This window comes from Lactuca sativa, chromosome 2 (genome assembly GCF_002870075.4).
Source record: "Lactuca sativa cultivar Salinas chromosome 2, Lsat_Salinas_v11, whole genome shotgun sequence".
In the NCBI taxonomy this organism is placed as follows: Eukaryota; Viridiplantae; Streptophyta; class Magnoliopsida; order Asterales; family Asteraceae; genus Lactuca; species Lactuca sativa.
Genome location: NC_056624.2, coordinates 173,100,427 through 173,121,904, shown reverse-complemented (window position 1 = coordinate 173,121,904; position 21,478 = coordinate 173,100,427). Strand labels below are relative to the sequence as shown.

General features: G+C 33.6%; 1 protein-coding gene across 1 annotated transcript; it reads left to right on the top strand.

Annotated features, from left to right (window-relative positions):
• Positions 1–15,177: 15,177 nt before the first annotated feature.
• Positions 15,178–17,183, top strand: LOC111900308 (1-aminocyclopropane-1-carboxylate synthase 3). Its single transcript, XM_023896191.3, has 3 exons — positions 15,178–15,509; positions 15,628–15,788; positions 15,880–17,183. The coding sequence occupies exons 1-3, from the start codon at positions 15,237–15,239 to the stop codon at positions 16,865–16,867; spliced, it is 1,422 nt and encodes a 473-aa protein (XP_023751959.1). The 5' UTR covers positions 15,178–15,236; the 3' UTR covers positions 16,868–17,183.
• Positions 17,184–21,478: the final 4,295 nt, after the last annotated feature.

The window sequence follows — 21,478 nt, the reverse complement described above, 5'->3', positions numbered from 1 at the left end:
TGCCTCAGAACTCTCTTGCTTATGTATCTTTTATCACAAGAGAACTCCGATCAAATCATCCAATTCGAAAAACTTGTGTAATCGGCCTATAACTTGGTTATAGAAGTCGCGAAAACACCTCGTCCATTAAAAGATAACACCAAGTGGTTAGGTATCCTTTATCCCACTAGTGAATACCAAAGACATGCGAGCGTTCTTTAAAAAGGATTGCATAGATTTGAGATTTGTAAGGGGTCTTTGATGTTTATATAATTCTAGTTTAAAAAATATGTTATATCATGGTTATTTCATGCATTCAATAAACAATGGTATACTTTAAAAATCTTATTTCATGTTAAAATCATATTTTTAACAATGTTCTATATATAAAGCCCGGTTTTATATAATTGACGCGATCAAAGTTTTAAATTAATAAATAGTATTAAATTATATAGTTTAAGCGTTTTAGAACACTTGGAAACCTTTTAATAAAACTTCCTTTTATAAAATAAGGTATGGGGTTTGATAAGTTTACAAATCTCTATTTTAAACATAGACAATTTTAATCCCGAAATTTTACCGGTTACTAGTTTTAACGATAAAGTTTGTTTTATTTTCAAACTAGTTTTAGCATCTTATGTTAAAAGGTAAATTTCATTAAAACCAAACTCCTAGTGCTTTTTATTTATATTGAAAATATTATTTATCATTTGAAAACTATTTTATCAACCATAACATAATAATAACATAAATATAAAACAACACAAGCATGCATAACAATTATAACATATGTGCATAAACCAAGCCATAAACTAATAATAATTTTGTGAGCCATCACAAATTATCTGTAACATCCCGTTTATTAAATAAACAAATAGATAAAGATTAATAAATAAATAGTAGTCCTAAAGTCCATAAGATTTAGCAGGGTGCTGGTTTTGGGGAGCCAAATAATATAACTTGGATTTTTGGGGGTTAAAATGTAATTCTATGAGTATTTTGTAAAGATTTTCAGAAGTCAGGGGGTGTTTAGTAAAATAATGGACTTGTATGAAAGGATTTTTGGAGGCTAGGACTACAAGGTAAAATCCGGATTCAGTTTGTAAATATTTATGAAGACAGGGGCTACATAGTAATTATTGGGACTTGAATTGTAAGGAATTATTAAAGATAGGGGTTATTTGGTAAATATTAGATTTGTTTTGAAAAATCTTTATGGAGGAAGGATCAAAAGTGTAAAAAAAGGACTAAAGTTTGAAAAGAGCACGAGACTTAAACCCGTCACTCCTTCCCTCCCGTTTTGGACACATATAACCCTAACCCTAACGTATTCTCTACAGCCGCCACTACCTTGAATTGACATCAGCTGCCGCCCCCTGTCGTAACCGATCACTACCGCGACTATTCCTTTACCGGCGATGACCAACACTGCAAGGGAATTCCTTGAGGCCGGAGCGACTGTGAGCAATCACTGCCATCACTCCTTCGCCACCTTTCTTCTCATTTGTTCTTTCCGTCGTTGCTATTGTTCGCAAGTCGGAGTCGCGACTTCTTCTTCTTCGTTTTTCGGTGCAACGTCTCAGCCACCGCCGTAACTCCGAGCGGCTGCCTTTGTGCTCTGGTTCCTGCCTGCCACCCGAAGTGGCTGAGGTGGGTGCGTGCTTCGCGATGAATTCGTGTGTTTGTGTGTGTATGCTGCAGCTTCATTGTGAAGTGTTTATGGATGCGCGTTTGGCCAAAAAACCTGAGAAAACCACTATGGCTACCAACCATGGTGGCTGTCGCCACTATTTTCTTTTCTGCTACCATGTATGGGTGGCTGTGTGTGTTATAGTGTTTGTGTGTTTTCTTAGTAAGGGGTTGTAGGAGCGTTTCTTGGCCGGAGATCCAAAGAAAAACCCCACGAGCACCACCGTAAGGTGGTGGCTGCCACCTCACGCCACCATTCTACCGCCACCAGCCGCCACCTTGGGTGGATGTGTGCGATTGGGTGTGAATTGGACTCTTATTCGGGATATTTTGATGTCTTTTGGCCTAATATGATAACCACCACCACTATGTGGTGGTGACTGCTGTCGTAAGCCGTAGTCGACCACCACCGCCCGAGGTGGTTGTGGGTGGTGCTCGACATAGTGAAACCCTAATCGGCCCAATAGCTTAATCTTGGACTTAATGGACTTGTGTTTGGGGTTGGAACCCCTAATTAGGGTTTAGAAAACCCAAATTTTTGGAGATGCTAGTTTTGGATTATCGGGACCCGCTTTGAAGTCGTTAATTACATTTCTAAATCATACACAATAATGCCCCTATAATTATCGTAACACAATTTTAGAATTTATGGGTTAAGTCCTTAATGGGTTAAGTAAGAACACTTAACCCTAATCGTCATTTCATGTGAGAAACCCTAATTGTGTTTAAGCTTCAAGTTGGGCCTTCTTATGGGCTTTGGTGATTGGGCTATTGATGGACCATCCAAGAACAAGTTTATGTACTATGGAAATTATTTGGCTTTAGGATAAGGCCCATTGGAAGTGCTTGGGCCCAATTTGAAAAATTGGGCCATAATTGGACCTTGATGATTATGAAATATTGGACCATTAGAATGCCAATTGTTTGGACTAGAATAAATGGTTGGGCCTGCAAATAAGTCCATGTAGAGGTTTGGGCCCAATTTGGAAGATTGGGCCATATATTGGACCTTGCTTGATTATTTAGCTTTTAGGCCTCCATAGTTTAATTTTAGGCCTTGGCTTTGGACCAAGCTAGGTTAGGGGTAAAATGGTCTTTTTACCCTAAGTATGGACTTATGGTTATGCATTGGAACCCAATTATTAATTGGGTGTTGTTTTGATGATTGACAGTTTGGGGATCTGTTAGCCAGCAACTAGAGATTTATTCGCCGGACTTCAGCAGTGCGAGGTGAGTCTCCTCACGGTTTGTATAGGTCTAAGGCACCAATTCTGTCCCATTTAGTTTATGTATGGTAGGAAGACCCGGGGGTTAGCTCTAGGCATTATGTATGAAAGACCAGGACATGGCTCCTAACACACTGTAAGCTATTATGTATGGTAGGAAGACCCGGGGGTTAGCCCTAGGCAATATGTATGAAGACCAGGAGGTGGCTCCTAGTAGACTGTATGCTGATTAGCTAAGTAGAACATTATGTATTCTAGTTGTCTTTGTGATACTTACATGGAAGACCAGGAGGTGGCTCTTGGCACTTGTCTGTAAGATCGAAGGGGGTGGCCCCCGACTTGGTAAGAAAGACCACGTGGCGGCCCGTGGCATAATGTCAAGACTATGTTTTGGCACATAGCATTTTATTTGATTATGATATATGATTGTTTTGTGTGGCTCACAGTTATGTATGGTAGTATCCGGTTGAAAGAGACCGAAGGGGTAGGCTAGCACCCAGACATGTTAGGCAACATGTTGATACGTATGGTATGTGGTATTTGGGGAACTCACTAAGCTTCGTGCTGACAGTTTTCAGTTTTGGTTTCAGGTCCTTCGTTTTCAAAGGAAAGGAGCCGGCGATCGCAGCGCATCACACTATGTTTTCCGCAAATGAGATCTTTGGGATTACACTCTGATATTGTTTTATGATAACATGTTTTGATTATTGACACTTTGGTTTTGACATAGGATGTTATTATGGATGTTTTTATAATGTTGGTTTTATAATAACTTAATTATAACTAAAAAAAATTTGCCTTAAATTTTGGGATGTTACATTATCAAGTGCATTCCTAAAGGGACATAAGGGACCTTATCTTGTAACGTCTTCATGTGCTCCCACTTGCTTCAACACCTTGTAGCAAGTTTATAAAAGTAATTTTATAAAGTTTAAGAAAATTTAATAAAATCAACTTTACAAACTTTTGATCTTTAAAATGGCCACCATCTTCTTTCTTGTTACAATTTTGTAAAAATAAACTATTTCAAAAATTGATCTATTACTTACAAAAATTAACAAATGAAAACTATCTATTTAATTATTACATACCATACGAATAAATAATAATTACAATCATTTTAAATAAATCAACACATGCAACAACACAAAGGTCCATGGCTAGTTTATGCACATTATACATATTTATATACTAAAAAATATATAAAACAACTCTTTGTTTTTCTAAAAGAACTTTTATGACCAAAAAGATGCATGTAAACTTTTATTCAAAAAATAACAATTATAATATTTTAAAGTTGTCATAGAAAATATGTATGAATTTTTCTTGAAAAGAGAAAACCATCCATGTTTTCCAAAAACAAAGATTTAATCAACTAAATAAATAATCTAACTAATCTTGCAAAAATGGCTCTGATACCAATTGTTGACTTTTTTTTATTCAAAAATCCTTTTTCACAACCGGTAAAATTGACAACAAAAGCTTTAAAATTGTTGAATAAAACTAAAACTATTTTACCCACCAAGGATCATTCTGCAAGAGTTAGAAAGATTAAAACAACCATAGAAGAGAAAGGATAACAACCTTTGAAGATTTTGATCCTCATGGGAGGTTGGAAGTTGATGAAGTGTGGCATGAAACTCTAAAACAAGAGTTCTCTACAAGTATCCACCAAGCAAGAGTAGAACCATCAAAACATGTTAGTATTCACTTGTAATTTATTGTTCATAAGCCTTTGAAATATATACCAAATATATGTTCAAAGGTGAAGCAACAAAGGGACATTCTTTGATATCAAAATGCAAGAGAATGGAGGAGAAGTAAGGACTTAAATTTCGAAAATATGGTAGCCCTTTGGGAGCACTTTGCTCTCGGTTATGGGTCTCCAAAGAAGAAGAATACAAGCTCATAAGAACCCCTTCTAACCTTCCATGCCCTTCCTTATATAATGACAAAAAAGGTGTAAGGAGACCATAAAGTATAAGGAGAGACAACTTTGTCTCAAACATGGCAAAAGAAGACCATTCTTGGTCTCTTTTAGAATTTTCGAGAAAAGCATACACAAAAGAAGACAAAAGTTGCCTCATGGTTAGTTTATATACACATATATGTTATCTTGATAAAAATCAATCATTTTTTATAAAGAATTCCCAACATATATATATATATATATATATATATATATATATATATATATATATATATATATATATATATATATATATAGTCATATATAAATATCTTATTTTATATAAAACTATCTTTAATATAAATTGTAACTAGCTTATTTTATATCAAACTATCTTTTATATAAATTGAACTAGTTGATTAAGATATAAATATAACTTACAAATAATCATACTTTATTATATATATTTCATAAGTTATTATTTCCACAAATAATAAATTCCCAATTAGTAAAATGTTATTTCCATGAAATAATAATTTTTCAATTAAATACAAATGCTGATATATTTATTAATAATCAAATTATACTAATAAATTATCAATTAATGATAACTTGCTACATGGTGTGACCCTATAGGATCATATATTATTAGCAATATCACTCTATAATGACTCTTGGGCATTATAGATCTTTCATGGCTTTCAGGGAAGGAAAATAACAGTGATGGGTAGGTTCAACCCCCATGAAATCGATCCAGACTCGCTACCTTTCTCCTATCTGAATGACCTCATAAAATCGACTAAATGTACAGCATCGTTCTCATAACCCCCAGATTCTTGGGTAAAACCACATCTTCGAGTCTTATATGATTCTTCTGCTAGTTTACACCCGTTTGTTATGATTTTTTTTTATTTAGGGCACAAAACCTCTCTGCTTCCAAGCTTCTTCAGGTTCAATACTTTCCATTTCACTTGCTGATATTTTGCATCGCGATTGAAATTGAAAGTAATCTCTTCTCTTCCTCTTTTTGATATGTAGAAATAATTATGAGAAATACACCATGTATTTTATCGTTCTTAAGTTAAAACCTAATTTCATAATATATTTTATTTTAGTTTTCTTTTTCATTTGGATTATTTTGGAGTTTTTTTTTTATCATTAGAGTCAAAAATATACTCAAACTTTGTTACTTTTCTACTTTACAGCCTAATTTCATATTAATTTTGATTCTAATATGTGTTTTCTTAGATTATGTTGGTAATGTACGATAGTCACAACCATATATGCTAACAAATTCATCAAAATTGACATCACCTGTATTAAGAGTGATATGTAGGAGATTGGATTTTTACAATTAAGTAAACCGCACTTTTTCTCAACCTCTCAATAGTAAGTACTAGTGATTTATATATTGAATCTCAGTTCTGAGTTACATTGTAAGGAGGGTAAAATAGGAAGCAATTTTGTCCTTAGTATGTGATCATTAAGAGTGTTGTATACTTTAAGAGTGATAATACTGAAGTTTCCACTAATATTAATGATTGGAAAGTTTATGTTTTCTCTGAAGTTGAGAAACTAGGGTAGGCAATTCTAGCTCTTGCTAGACTTCCTATCAAGAAATATATTGCAGTCATCATATATACAAGTGGCAACACAGGTTTACCACATGTTAAATTTTTCCCTTATTCTCCTATGTTGCATTTGTATTATTTATAAACAAAGGGTAACATGGTCAATTTAGTATAAAAAAGCAACAAACTTTAGGTATACAACACTTTATCCGGATATACATCATTATCCATTCAACCACTTCGCCCTTATATGACTTATATGAGAATGGAATTTATGTCTTTTCTATATACAAGAGATCATGATGCTGACATGGAAATGATGTTTTTCAAGAAGTGATGATGACTCATGGGAATGTAGTGGCAACCGCAGCTACATTTATGACTATAGTTCTAGGACTTACACCAAGTGATGGCTAATTGGCATACTTACCATTGGCTCATATATTCGAATTGGTTGCTGTGGTAAACATCATTCATATATAAAGTCAAAAACTACCTCCCATTTCTATGATCTTTTTACATGATGTTTTTATGCAGACTGTGATGATGACAGTCGGCGTATCAATTAGCTATGGCTCATCCCTGACATTAACAAGCACATCTAATAAAATCAAGAAAGGAACCAAAGGAGATGCATCTATTTTGAAGCCAACTTTAATGGAATCTGTTCCACCTATTCTAGCATGTGTCTTTGATGGAGTATTAAAAAATATCCATATTATACTAGTTAATATGGAAGTATACAATATCTTTCTTTTTAACTTATTTTAATATTATTATTGTTTATACTGTAGGTTTTAGGTAAGGAGGTTTGACTACAAAACTTTTAACTCAGCTTACAAAAGACGGTTGACATCAATAGAAGGAAGCTGGCTAGGTGCATGGGGGTAGAAAAGATATTTTGGGATGCTATTGTTTTTAAGAAGATATGATCTGTACTTGGAGGAGAAATTCGTTTCATGCTATGTGGTGGTGCTCCTTTAGCTTAAGATACACAACGCTTTATCAATGTCTGCATTGGGTAAGTATTATTACTTTATTAATAATATGTTAATATACACATTGTGTGTAAATGATATTTTTATTTATTTATTTATTTATTTAATTTTAGGACTCCAATTGGGCAAGGATTTTTTATTTCAGGACTCCAATTGGGCAAGGATATGGGCTGACAGAAACATGTGTTGGGCAAGGAATTTTGAACTTGTAGCATCTTGTCACATGTCGAAATTATGTGCTTGTATTTTTTCGGTTGGCTAAGGTTGCTATGATCTTCGTAATTAGGTTTTCTTTTTGTAGTTGGTAGTGTCTCCTAAACTTTTCTTCAAGCTTTCCTTTTTTATACAGGCCACTAAGTTAAGTCTTGTAAGGGAACTACATTCTGGATGACACTTGAGGTTTTTCTCACTTATGCTCTTTTTTATTTCCTACAATTGAGGAGAATATTCATAATAATCATATATGCTATTACAATTGATAGATGATATATGATAAAGATTTAAGCTTTGTATTGTTTGTTTTCTGTTATTCTAGTTAGATCCTATATTTTGTGAACATCATATCTATGGAGTATTAGGTGTTAGTTCTTTATTGCGGTAAATGTAAGAAATGACAACCTACTTTTATTTAAAAGTGCATTCTAAGCCAATCAATATGAATCCCTCGTCAATAATCTATTTCCATGTAGGATCATATTCTCCATAAAACCTTCAATGCAACAGTAACATTATTTTCACGCAATAGACATACTTAAAATGGTGTTAATATTTTTAACTTATTTTATTCAAGTATAATATCATATGTATGAATTTAAGCTACTAATAAGCACATGGAACAGACCCTAAATAATAGTCACATAGGCTAGATTTCAATATCTTTGACATTGTGTTGTTGAAGTATACTATGAGTTTAAGCACCAAAAACAACCAACTGAAAGTAGGTGGGGCATGAATATGTTGTCTTGTGTCTCGATGTATATTTGAAAGGCACAGACGTGAATGCCCTGAAAACTTGTTTAGTCGATAATAAATGTAGCCTTCAGTTTAAACTCAAAACCAATTGCTGAGGCTGTGGGTTGAGCGCTAAGATAATGATATAACATCATCACAATCACATTCACATTGATTGAATTTGAATTTTCTTCATGTGGGATCTTAATTCACATATTAATCACACCAAAAAACGCCATGCCTTCCTATATGTATGTATCTACAACTTGTTTTTTGGTGACAACTACGAATGGATAACACTAGGTTGGTTCATCCAATGTTGTGAAAAAAATTTCATCATAAACTTTGACTTAGTAAAGGCTATTTCATTCATTGTTTGTAGGTCCTAAATCAAGAAATGAAGGGGTTTAGACTTGCAACAGACATATGGAGCCTTGGTTGCACAATTTTGGAGATGTTGACACATCAGATATCAATGAAATCCATAAAGAATGGTCATCTTTTGTTACAGGCTTCATTTATCTATGATATTTTGTATCCACAAACAATATTTTTGTTAACAGTTAAATGCGAGGTAGCATCGTCTTTTGACATGTGGTGTATAATGTTTTTGTTAACTTTATGAAATTTTAGGTAGCATCCTCTTTTGACATGTAGTGTTGTACAATATTTTTGTTAACTTTTTTGACATTTAGATGAAACTGAATGTTTTGCTATATATATGTTTCTGCATTATCTGTAAATGCACGTTGTAAATGTGTATTCTACAGGCACTTTGTAAACGCATATCGTAAATGGTTGTTGAAGTTTATGGCACGTAAATGTGTGTCATCTTCATTTATGATAGGGGTTTAACGATACGCAATGCGAGTCGTAAATGTGTGTCATAAGGTTACGACATATAAATGTGTGTCGTCTTCCTTTATGACAGGGGCTTCAATGACATGCAATGTGTGTCGAAAATGAGTGTCGTAAATGCATGCCGTAAGTTTACGACGTGCAAAAGCATATTTTCTTCATTTATGACAGGGTCTTCCTTGACACGCATTTGTGTGTCATTTGTGGCTTTTTACGACACACAATGTGTGTCATTAAAGAGTATTTTAGTAGTAGTGTTATAGATAAAATTATGGTTTGAATGTAAAAAAAAGAACCTTGTATTTATACCAAAATATGGTTTGTAAATAAAAAAATGTATCTATACAGTTTAAAATGTATTAAAAAAATATTTATACAGTTTCAAATGGAAAATGATCAACATTGAACAAAGTTGAAAAAAATGATGTTCGATATGGAACAAAAAAACAGAGTGTCAAAATTGAAAGAAAAAAAATTAAACTTAGTGTTAAAATTGAAAAAACTGAAAACTGCGTATCTTTTGTGGGAAAAAATTTCAGTTTTGACACGTCAGTATGTCATGTCAATATGTCACGTCCTCAAAACTGACATGTCATTATATCATGTCAGTAGGTAACCGGGTTGACCAATCAAGTGGTCAGAATTATACATAATTGAAAAACACGATGTCAAATTCGTGACAATAAAAACACAATGTCAAATTAGAATTTTGGTGTAAACTTAGTGTCTTTTGTGTTATATATATATATATATATATATATATATATATATATATATATATATATATATAATATTAGTATATTGATAAATTATTGAATATAAACTAAGTCCACTAAGCGTGAATTGATTTGTATTAGACTATCAAAAACAAAGTCCATTACCAAATTACGTTCACAATTCCAAGAGTTCGTCAATCGTCATTTTGTTCGATGGTCTTCATACAAAATCGTCACTTCTCGTTTGATGCTTGTTAAATTTTATGATTGATGTAAACGCAATCTAAATATAACCTCTAGTTTAGTCGCTTATTAAACTTGATATTACTTTTTCATATAAGTTGAGTTTATTATGTTGATTAATCGGGGATGAGACTGGAAAAAACCCAAAATGAAAAGGGGAGGGGATTTGGTTCCCCGCATTCGTCATGGATGAGGATGAGGTAAGCCACTCGGGGGTGGGGATAGGGATGGTAAACCCAACCCTATTTTGCATCCCTATCTATAAGTAATACACCCAACAAAGGAGTCAGATGAAAGAGAGGTAGGTCACACCAGGCATGCTTAACTACCAAATCTTCCCTAGCCACAACCATCACTGGACACATATTTACCCTTAGCTCGCATATAAATCTTTCGTATACATCACAATCAATAAAATGCTCATCTTTAATATGGAATATTAGACAAAGTAGCAAGCATATAACATATAATGAACCTTCAAAATATGAGACACCCTCCAATACAACCGGGAGGAATTTGTTTCTAATGTAGAAGATTAGATAAAGTTGTAACTACAACGCATACTACGAACCTAATATAGAAGATCGGACAAATTTGTAACTACAATACATACTACAAACCTAACGTAGAAGATCGGACAAATTTGTAACTACAATACATACTACAAACCTCTAAACTGAGACCTCTCTTAAATTTGGAGCTTTCATACCACTTGCTGGAAAAATGCTTTCAAAGACCCTTAACTACCCTCTAAGTGACATAATAGAGAAATAAGAACACAAGATTATACGTGCGGAGGACTACGGAATCAGAGAAAAAAACACATATCTCCCGAGTGAAAAACCACATATCTACCAATCTGGGCCTGAAAACCTTGTTTCATATTAGGTAATATTTCAATAGTTTTTTTGTGATTCATATGCACCAATTCATTAAACAAAAAAATCTAATCATGAGTGTTTTTCATAAACACACTAAATTGTTTTATAATATTTTATTGTATTTTTATTGATAATAATCACTTGTAAATCTATAATATTCACCATAATGTTTGAAAGAACTCCGATCAAGAGCTTGGAAAACATTGAAAACCTTTTGGATAAACAAACACCTACAATAAAAAGAACTTTTTATTTTTTTACGTTTGATAAAATTATAAAAACAATTTATTATAATTTACAAAGTAACATATAAAATAATTTATTGACGAACAGTTTGTGATAGCTTGTTTATTGTTTAGCTGGTTTATAAACTAAAAACTAATTTAGAAGCTAGTTTGACAAATATTGTCTAAGGTAGAACTTCATAACTCATAAACATATTACTTTAAAGTTCAATATAACATAAAAAGTATATAGTCCGTAAGAATCAAAATAAATTTATAAAAATAACAGTAAATTTATACAAAATTTTTTATTTTTTTTATTGGAACAACTTAAAAGGTATATAATTTATAGGGTTTTATTTTATGCACAACAACCCCCCCCCCCCCCCCCCCCCCCCCCCCAATTCTCATTTGTACCCTTTTTTTTTTTTTTTTTTTTTCTCTTTTTGTGTTTTTTTGTCATTTTTTTTCTTCTTCTTCTTTTTTTAATTTTTTTTTACCTTTTTTGTTTTTTTTTGTTATTTTTTGTTTTTAATATTTTTAATAAATACATGCTATTATTTTTTTTTTCGTTTGGACTATTTATATGTTATTTTTTTTTAATTCAAACCATCCATGTTTTTATTTTTTAAGTTTGAGCTATCTAGTGTTATTATTTTGTTGCGATTTTTGTAGTCATTAAATAAAACTCACACAAACCGACAAACATACATATGATTGTTTGTAATTTTTCTTATACATATGACGGTTTGTAATTTTTCTTTTAACATAGTGATAGACTCGACAAAAAAATAACGCAATGATAGCCCAAAAGAAAAAAAAATATAAAGTTAAAGTTAAAATTAAAGAGACATCACATTAAATCAATTGTTTTAAAATAATAATAATTAATATATATATATATATATATATATATATATATATATATATATATATATATATATATATATAAAATGACAAATCTGCAAAAATGGTCCCTGTGGTATGCATTTATTTGAGGTTTTAGTCTAAATCATGACTTTTTTGGATCAGCTGTCTTTTTAAGCTAGTTTCGTTATATTTTTGGTCCCTCCAAATAGTGAAATAACTGTAATATCATTGGGGTATTTGTTTTCCATTTTTCTTTTATTTATTTTTAAATCTAATACTAATTTATTTATTTTAATAGTTAAAAAATAATAAGGAGCCCACCCCTCCTTCTCTTTCTCTCTCTCTCTCTCTCTCTCTCTCTCTCTCTCTCTCTCTCTCTAGTCCTTGATTCATCGACGATCACAGTGACCGTCGACCCTCCTCCGCCTTTGCTCCGGTCATACTCCACCACCTTCCACTGCCCTACACCGCCTTCCTTTCCTTCTCCTTGCAACTATTGCTTGCGTCCTTGCGTCATTTGCAACTCCATCACAGTGACCGAAGACAAAATCTATCTCATCACTTCACCACCCTCCTCAACCTTCCTCTCGTCATTTGCAACTCGCTACAACCCCCTCGACGACACTATCGCCAACAACAACGAGCGAATACAGGAGAAAACGATCGAAACAAGAAAAACCTAGCAGTGGGGCTGCCACCCACTGCCGACGCAAACCACCACCACTCACCGCTGCTACTACCATCAAAAAATTTTCCTCCGACCATTTGCCACCTTCCTCATCCATATCTCGTCAATATCGCCGACCGAAATGCAAAAGAGGAGCATCGGAGCTGCCACTGTGTGCCACCCATCACCAGCCGCTACCATTGTTTTGGTTAATGCCACCGTGAGGACTTCGACTAGCCACCACATCCTGCCACTATGAATATTCGACCACTACCACCATCGTTTCCTTATATTTATTTTGTGGTTCTCGTATCTTGATCAGTCGACACAAGAGACCCAAATTATGGGTTGTGACTTTCCTGCGTGAAACCGAATCCAGGAAGAAGATGACTGACTTTCCAAAACTTTCGTTTGATTTAAATACATTCAGTACCTCACTTAATTTCCAAGCCTATATTAAGTACCCTATTTATTTAAAATAAATCATGAGGCCCCTCCATGGATAATTGTTTACAATATTAGTTTCATTGTAATCTGCAGATGTAAAACTGGATGGAAGGGGGAAAGGGAAAGAACAGAACGTGGGTGAGAGAGAGAGAGAGAGAAAGCCCTTCTTATTTTTTTTAATTATTAAAATTAATAAATTAGTATTAAATTTAAAAAGAAATGAAAGAAAAATGAAAAATAAATACCATAAGGGTATTACAGTCATTTCACTATTTGGAGGGACCAAAACCACAATAAAACCAACTCAAAAGGACTATCAATCCAAAAAAATCATGGTTTGGATTAAAATAATAAAATCCCAAAAAAAATGCATACCACAGGGGACCATTTTTACAATTTTGTCTATATTAAAGATATGAAAGTTAAGAATAGTAACTTTGTAAGTTTTTGGCAAGATTGGTCCCTAAGGTTATGTATGTTTTCTCTCCTTTTTTTTTGTCAATTTTTTTTCACTTTTGGTCCTTATGTTGCTTTTAAAAAACTACTTACAACACCAACCCTTCACCTTTATGTTTTTGTTCACAAACAACCTTTTCACTTTCGTTTGAATTTTTCATAACTCTCGCCTTTTATTACATATTTATTAGTATTTAGTCTTTTGGCAGAAAATGGTCCCTCATTATTATTATTATTATTATTATTATTATTATTATTATTATTATTATTATTAGACAAAATTACACGATTGGTCTCTGTGGTTTACCAGATTTAACACATTGAGGACAACGATGGAAATCGAAATCACTCTTTTACTCCTAATCCGATTTTTTTCATTAATTTATATTTCTCTTTTTGGTTTTAAATTAATGTTTTATTTATTAAAAAATACCCCACCCAATAGCATAAAGCCACCCACCAGCTGTCATTACCACCACCACCACTGCCAAAATTACATAAATGGTCCATATGGTTTAACCTGTCGTCACAAATTCAGTTCCTACTACCTCAAAAGACCAAATGAACCTCACATTAACGGACAAAAAAACAACGGTCTATATTTTCCGGATTGGTTTTCCGGCCGCTGCCATACATGGCAATTAAATTCAATTTGTGAGACCATTTCTTTATTTTCCTCATTTATTGTAAAAAATATGATTTAGATTTCTTTATTTATGTAATTAGATGACATTATTTATCTTCCTTTACTAGATTATCTCAATGCAATTCAACATGCTATTTTACTTTACAAAGCAGTACCTTCCGACCCCCGGTAACGGTGGAGAATCTTTTCTAGTTATTATTATAATTATAATTATAATTCAATAATAATAATAATAATTCATAAAAGACAAAACAAAAAACATAAAACAAAAAACATAAAACAAAAAAAAAAAAAAAAAAAAAAAAAAAACAAAAACAAAAATAAAATCAAAAAAAAAAAAATAACAAAATATATCAAATTAAAATGTAATTACAAACTATATAAATAAATTTTACAAAGACGGGGGCTCCCATAATTTATTCTTAAAAAATCATTTTTAAATAAATATGTTAAAATATTAAAATATTAATTATATTTATTATAGGGATAATAATACAAGTTACTTTGTCAGAGAACTGGATTTCTATGTGGGAAGCGTGTGAGCTGATTTCTTAAGATTTAAAATAAAAAACGAGGAAACTCTTGTCAAGTGTTTATTATCCACCTACAAAACCATGGTCAAATACATGAGGTGGCATTCTTTATTATGTCTTTACAGCTTGCACCCTCCAATTTTCTATATATATACCTTCTCGAACCCCCGTTCAAACCAAATCCATCTCCACTTTCAAGACACACCCCACCAAACATCTCTCTCTCTCTCTCTCTCCTCTCTCTCTCCTCTCTCTCTCTCTCTCTCTCTCTCTCTCTCTCTCTCTCTCTCTCTCCTCTCTCTCTCTCCTCTCTCTCTCTCTCTCTCTCTCTCTCTCTCTCTCTCTCTCTCTCTCTCTCACACAGGAATCGAGATGTTGTCTGCAAAAGCCACGTGCAACTCCCATGGCCAAGATTCATCCTACTTCCTGGGGTGGGAGGAGTACGAGAAAAATCCATACCACCAACTTAAAAATCCCAACGGTATCATTCAAATGGGCCTCGCCGAGAATCAACTCTCATTCGACCTTCTGGAATCATGGCTCAAGAACAATCCTGATTCAGCCGGATTCAAAAACGATAATCATTCACTCTTCAAGGAACTTGCCCTCTTCCAAGATTATCATGGCCTTCCTGCTTTCAAAAACGTAATTTAAACTAGCTACCTCATTGTTTCTCTATACTATTCTCATGATCATTGAATAGCCACCTCTTTCCTATTTTTATATATTACTTTATTAACATTACATGTTTCTTATTTTGCAGTCATTAGCCGATTTCATGTCAGAGATTAGATCAAATAAAGTAACATTTGATCCAAACAACCTCGTACTCACCGCCGGAGCAACCTCCGCCAATGAAACTTTAATGTTTTGTCTAGCTAATCCCGGCGATGCTTTCCTCCTTCCCACCCCATATTATCCAGGGTGAGTTCATGTTCACTAATTAAACTACCTCTTCAATCCGCCGTATTTCGACTTTAAGGAAGTTAAACTGATCAAATTTATTATATTATAGGTTTGATAGAGATCTCAAGTGGAGAACTGGAGCTGAGATAGTACCTATCCATTGCTCGAGCTCAAATGGTTTCAGAATCACCGAATCGGCCCTCGCAGAGGCATACGAAGAAGCGCAAAAGCAAAACCTGAAAGTGAAAGGTGTTTTAGTTACAAACCCATCAAACCCATTAGGGACATCACTGAGCTTGCATGAACTCAACCTTCTCGTTGACTTTGTCTCCTCCAAGAACATCCATCTCATTAGTGACGAAATCTACTCCGGCACTGTTTTCTGCTCTCCTGGCTTCGTTAGCATCATGGAGGTCTTAAAGAACAGGGACCTTATGAACACCGAAGTGTGGAAACGCGTTCATATTGTTTATAGCCTTTCAAAAGATCTCGGTCTACCAGGGTTTCGAGTTGGAGCTATTTACTCCAACGATAATATGGTGGTCTCAGCTGCAACGAAAATGTCGAGCTTTGGGTTAATTTCTTCTCAAACTCAATACTTACTATCAGAAATGCTGTCTGATAAGAAATTTACAAGAAATTATCTATCTGAGAATCGAAGAAGGTTGAAACAAAGGCATGAAATGATGGAAAAGGCCCTACAAAAAACCGGTATTAGATGCCTCAAAGGAAATGCTGGTTTATTTAGTTGGGTTGATATGAGACACCTATTGAGTTCACAAACGTTTGAAGGCGAAATGGAATTATGGAAGAAGATTGTGTATGAAGTGGGGTTGAATATATCACCAGGTTCATCATGCCATTGTAGTGAACCTGGTTGGTTTAGGGTTTGCTTTGCCAACATGTCAAAAGAAACTCTACTTATAGCCATGCAACGTCTAAGTTCTTTTGTGGACTCCATGGCCAAGAAAAATAACCAGAGTGGACGTCGCCGGCAGCCACTGAACGGAAATTTAAGAAGATCAAAGTCGTCACTGCCCAAGTGGGTTTTTTCACTGTCGTTCACCACCTCAAAATCAGGGAAGGAACGGTTTTAGATGTGATAATAAATTGACAACAAATAGCTAAAACTTTGTTCGTTTGTTTTTTTGTGATTGGATCGATTTTTTTCTCAATATACTTTGTATATATTGAGTTCTGAAGATCTTTTTTTTTTTTTTGTTTTTTTGTTTTTTTTTGTTTTTTGCCTTTTGGGGAATTATCTGGTGCAGAGAAAGTGCGTAATGTGTTGAAATATCATTGTCCAGATACTTAATTATAGGACTTTACAATTAATTAAGTGTTTTTATTACGATTAATATTGCTAATTTTGTGTTAAATAAGTCATTTATTCTGCATTTATTATAGTTACATCATTAAGTTTCTAAGATACCAAGTCGTGTTAAACTTTGAGTAGGTGAATTAAAATCACTTAATATCGATAACTATAAATAAGGTTTACTTTAAAGAAAAACTGAAATAATATATTAAATTGTAATTAAAGAAAGAATATATAAAATAAATCGAAGTCAATATGTTAGGTCCATTTTGACTTTGGGATTATAATCGAGTCTTTTAAAAAGATGATCAGTATATATAAAGTATATGCGGCTAAAAGCCAATGCGGCGTCCTACCAAGCACAGTCTTAGTTATGTATTTAAGTGTGATCGTAATAATTTTTTAATCAAAACAAAATATTTGATTTTTTTCATGTAATTTAAATTAATTACGTGACTATTAATTAAAAGACGCATAGGACGTAAGCAAAAATGTGAACGGTATTTTAGGACTTTGGCTTGATGAAGAATGGAGATTGCATAATTTACAATATTTTTATTAACTGTTTTCAGTCAAATTATAACTCTTATGATACTTATAATTAATTATAATTAATGGTTTGGTCAACTAATTTCAGTAAAGGATCAATGTGGATGAATATATAAAGAGAAATATATATGAACAATGTCAACCTCATACACGATAACAAAAAGACACAATAGATAGTCAAACATATTTTGGATCTGCTCTTGCTTGCGGATGAAGGCAGATGAGTCATGAATGCTCTCCCGACAACAAAGCAATTTTGGCCCAACACTCTTGTCAGCTTTCATTTTGTCAAACTTTCGAGTTGCATCCTTCTCTACAAAACAAATGGCAAAATTGTGTGATAAAAAATTAGGGTTTTCATGTGATTCAATTTCATTTTACTGGATATGGGTGTCAAAATTAAAGAAAAGAAAAAGAAGAATCAAACATATCTGTCATATAAAGTTTTAGGACTAACATCTTTTTAGATACCCCTGTTTAGTGCTCTAAAATATGATTTACTTGCATATATTGAAGTATTACAAGGGTAGTAAGTGTAGTGTATCAAATAGGTGATACCTTGGTAATTAAGGAATAAATTCTGAATAGGAAGAAGAAAAACAAAAAACCATAAAAGTGGAAAGAAAGAAAAGTGATGAAACTATGAATTGCTTGCTTTAACAATGATTTTTTATTTTTAAAAAACTTCAAATAAAACTCATGAACATGTCCTGTTTATATTAAAAGAATTAGGTTAAAATCCGGGAATCCACGGGTGTTAATTTTAAATAAAATTAAAAAATTGATTATGTAATAAAATAAAACATCATTAATTTAAAAAAACTTATGAATTGTAATATTATATTTTTTTTAATAACTTTTTAATTTGTAAGTATTTAGTTACACATATAAATTAAAAGTCATGAGTTTCTATAATGCAATATATTATCAGTTTTGGAGCTTTAATCTTATTAAATACATGGAAGTTATGACGTACTCACAAGACAAGCGCGTGAGTTGTAAAAAAATATTTATTCTCATTAAACCCTTATTTTTGGTGCATGATTATTGGGAAGAAAAAATGTTTTGTCGGCTAAAACGTCACTTGTCCCAATGTAACTTATCACATCAATAAATCTTCAACTCTACTATCACAATTACTCCTCAATAATTCAAAATCACAATGACTAATAAAATATTTGCAACAATTTTTTTATTAAATCACAAATATACTATTGGTATAGGGCAACAAATGAGCATAAAGGAACAAATGGGATAAAATGTAAATAAGGTTGAAATAATAAAATACATGTAAGAAATATAAAATGATGAATTTTGACAAATGAATCAAAGTATATTGCTATTTATTGCATGATTTGACTTGGAATTACTTTATTCTTACTTTTCTTATTTTTTTACTGTTGGTATAGAGGTAACAATTGCCATAATTTGTAAATAAGGCTGAAAATAAGAAAATATATGTAGGAAGTATAAAATAATGATTTTGATAAACCAACAAAAGTACATTACTATTTCGAGTTGGTACTTTTTTTCACTGTTGGTAGAGGAGCAACAAAATGGGATAAAAAGTAAATGGTTATAATGGGTAACATATAACTACACCTTCCAAACAAATAACAGATTATAGCATCATAATGTACTATATTAAAAAAAAAACATATTATAACATCATAACGTACTGTTGCGGACGTTGGTGTAGAATATTTGACTTGGCATTATTTATCTGCTACCACCTGCTTTCGTATTGTTGCAGACGTTGGTGTAGAATATCGTTTTCTTCTTTTTCTCTTAATCCGGCTTCTGCTTTGAGGATTCTTCTTTGTAACTCAGTAAGATATGATGACTTCACCACCACTTCATTTGATTCATTGCCCTGTTTCCAAAAATTAACCTCACTTTGTTATTTTCTCATGAAATTGAAATATGAGTTATAAGTTGTGACATGATTATATATTTTTTATATGTTATTAAACAGAATCTCATTAAGTGTACCTCTCCAGAACCAAATTGAAGTAGTGCAATATCCCATGAGCATCTTCTAACCATCCACCCTCATATAATTGAAAAAATATAGGTTTTAATAACATAAATTAACAGCATAATTAAAATTATAATATCATGATATAGAAAAAAATAATATACCGGCTTGTAACACAACAGTAGCCATGAATGTCTTCAAATCTTTTCTTGCTTACTTTTGATTTAATCTGTTTCTGTATTACAACATGTAAAGTCCCAAAATTCAAGTCCAAAAATTTTATTTTTAATTTAACTGTTCATAAAACATTCACTAGAAAATATTGAACCAACACGTCATCTCATAAAATCAAGTATCATGTTTCAAACCCACAACATAAGCAAATAACATATCAGAGTACAATCCCAGAAACCACCGTGCAGAAAATCAAATGTGTGTGTGATGTCATGCTACGCCGCCGGCTCCTTCCCCTCAGATGAAGAGGTACCTGAAACCAAAAAATGAAACCGTAAGCACAAAGCTTAGTGAGTTCCCCCATCATACCACATACCATACAATACCATCGGTATCTTTCAACCGGTAATCGTCATCGGTATCTTTCAACCGGAAACTGGGGACTATTCCACCCCATACCACTGGCATACAATAGCAAGATATAAGCACACAGTCAGGCATATCCGGGTACTGACCTACCCCTTGGTCCTAAGGACCATTATCAGGGAAACTATCCCTATCATGTAACATATCATACAAATATAACTCATAACCAAACGCATACCAAACCAAGATAAATTATCACAAAGTCAATTATCTTCTAGATACTCCTCATTGGTGGGCCGGCATTGTGGCCTTAGACCCACCCCTACTGGAAGGTTACTCACCTCATACAAGTAGTTGCTGATAATCAGTGCGGGAAACCTCCGTCCGCTGCTGCTCTGGAAATCCTCCAGCTACAAACCCCACAAACACTCAGTTAGAAACTGATCTCTATACTTAGGGTAAAATGACCATTTTACCCTCAACCAAGTCAAGTCAAAGTCAAAGTCAACTTCCAGTTGACCCGACTCGCCGAGTCCCTCACTCTTTACTCGTTACCATCCGCGACCCTATTCGTCGAGTTGGGCCGACAACTCGACGAGTTCTTCTCCCATTCGAAAGCCATAAGGACACTCATCCGACTCGCCGAGTCTGGGAACAACTCGCCGAGTCCCACGAGCAGATCCCCTACTTGCTTCCAAACCGTCACCAGAGCATCCATCTTGAGGATTTGGGTTTCTGGGGCTATCGATGCTCGATAAATTGCTAATTCCGCAAGTAGTGACGAAGGGTTGGACCTTCTACACTTAAACCCCTCTTAACTCAGTAACTTTTCATATGACTCGCCGAGTTTGAAGAACAACTCGTCGAGTTCTAGGCAATCTTCAAAGGACTCGCCGAGTGGTTCATCCAACTCGTCGAGTCTAAGACCATCTTCATAGAACTCGCCGAGTCCATTCAACTCTCCTCCCAAACAGACCAAATCTGAGAAATACAACGGTTCTAAACCATAGATCTAAGCTCCTAGGGCATGCTTATCACGTAAAGTTGCAAACTTTATGTGCATGCATGGCCCTATGAGCTCCAAAAGGCAAATCCAAGCTCTTTATGAGGTCAAACACTTAATAGGGACCTCAATCACTTTGACCACATAAACTTTACACTTCTAAGATGTCCATAAGGCCCAGATCTGAAGCCCTTTCAGAACATAGAGCATAAACACATAGAGTTTGAGGTTTTAGGGCTTAAAAACCACAAATTAGGGACAAAAGGGGATCTAATGAACTAGAGATCAAGGTAGGAACTTTTCTACCTAAATGGAAGCCT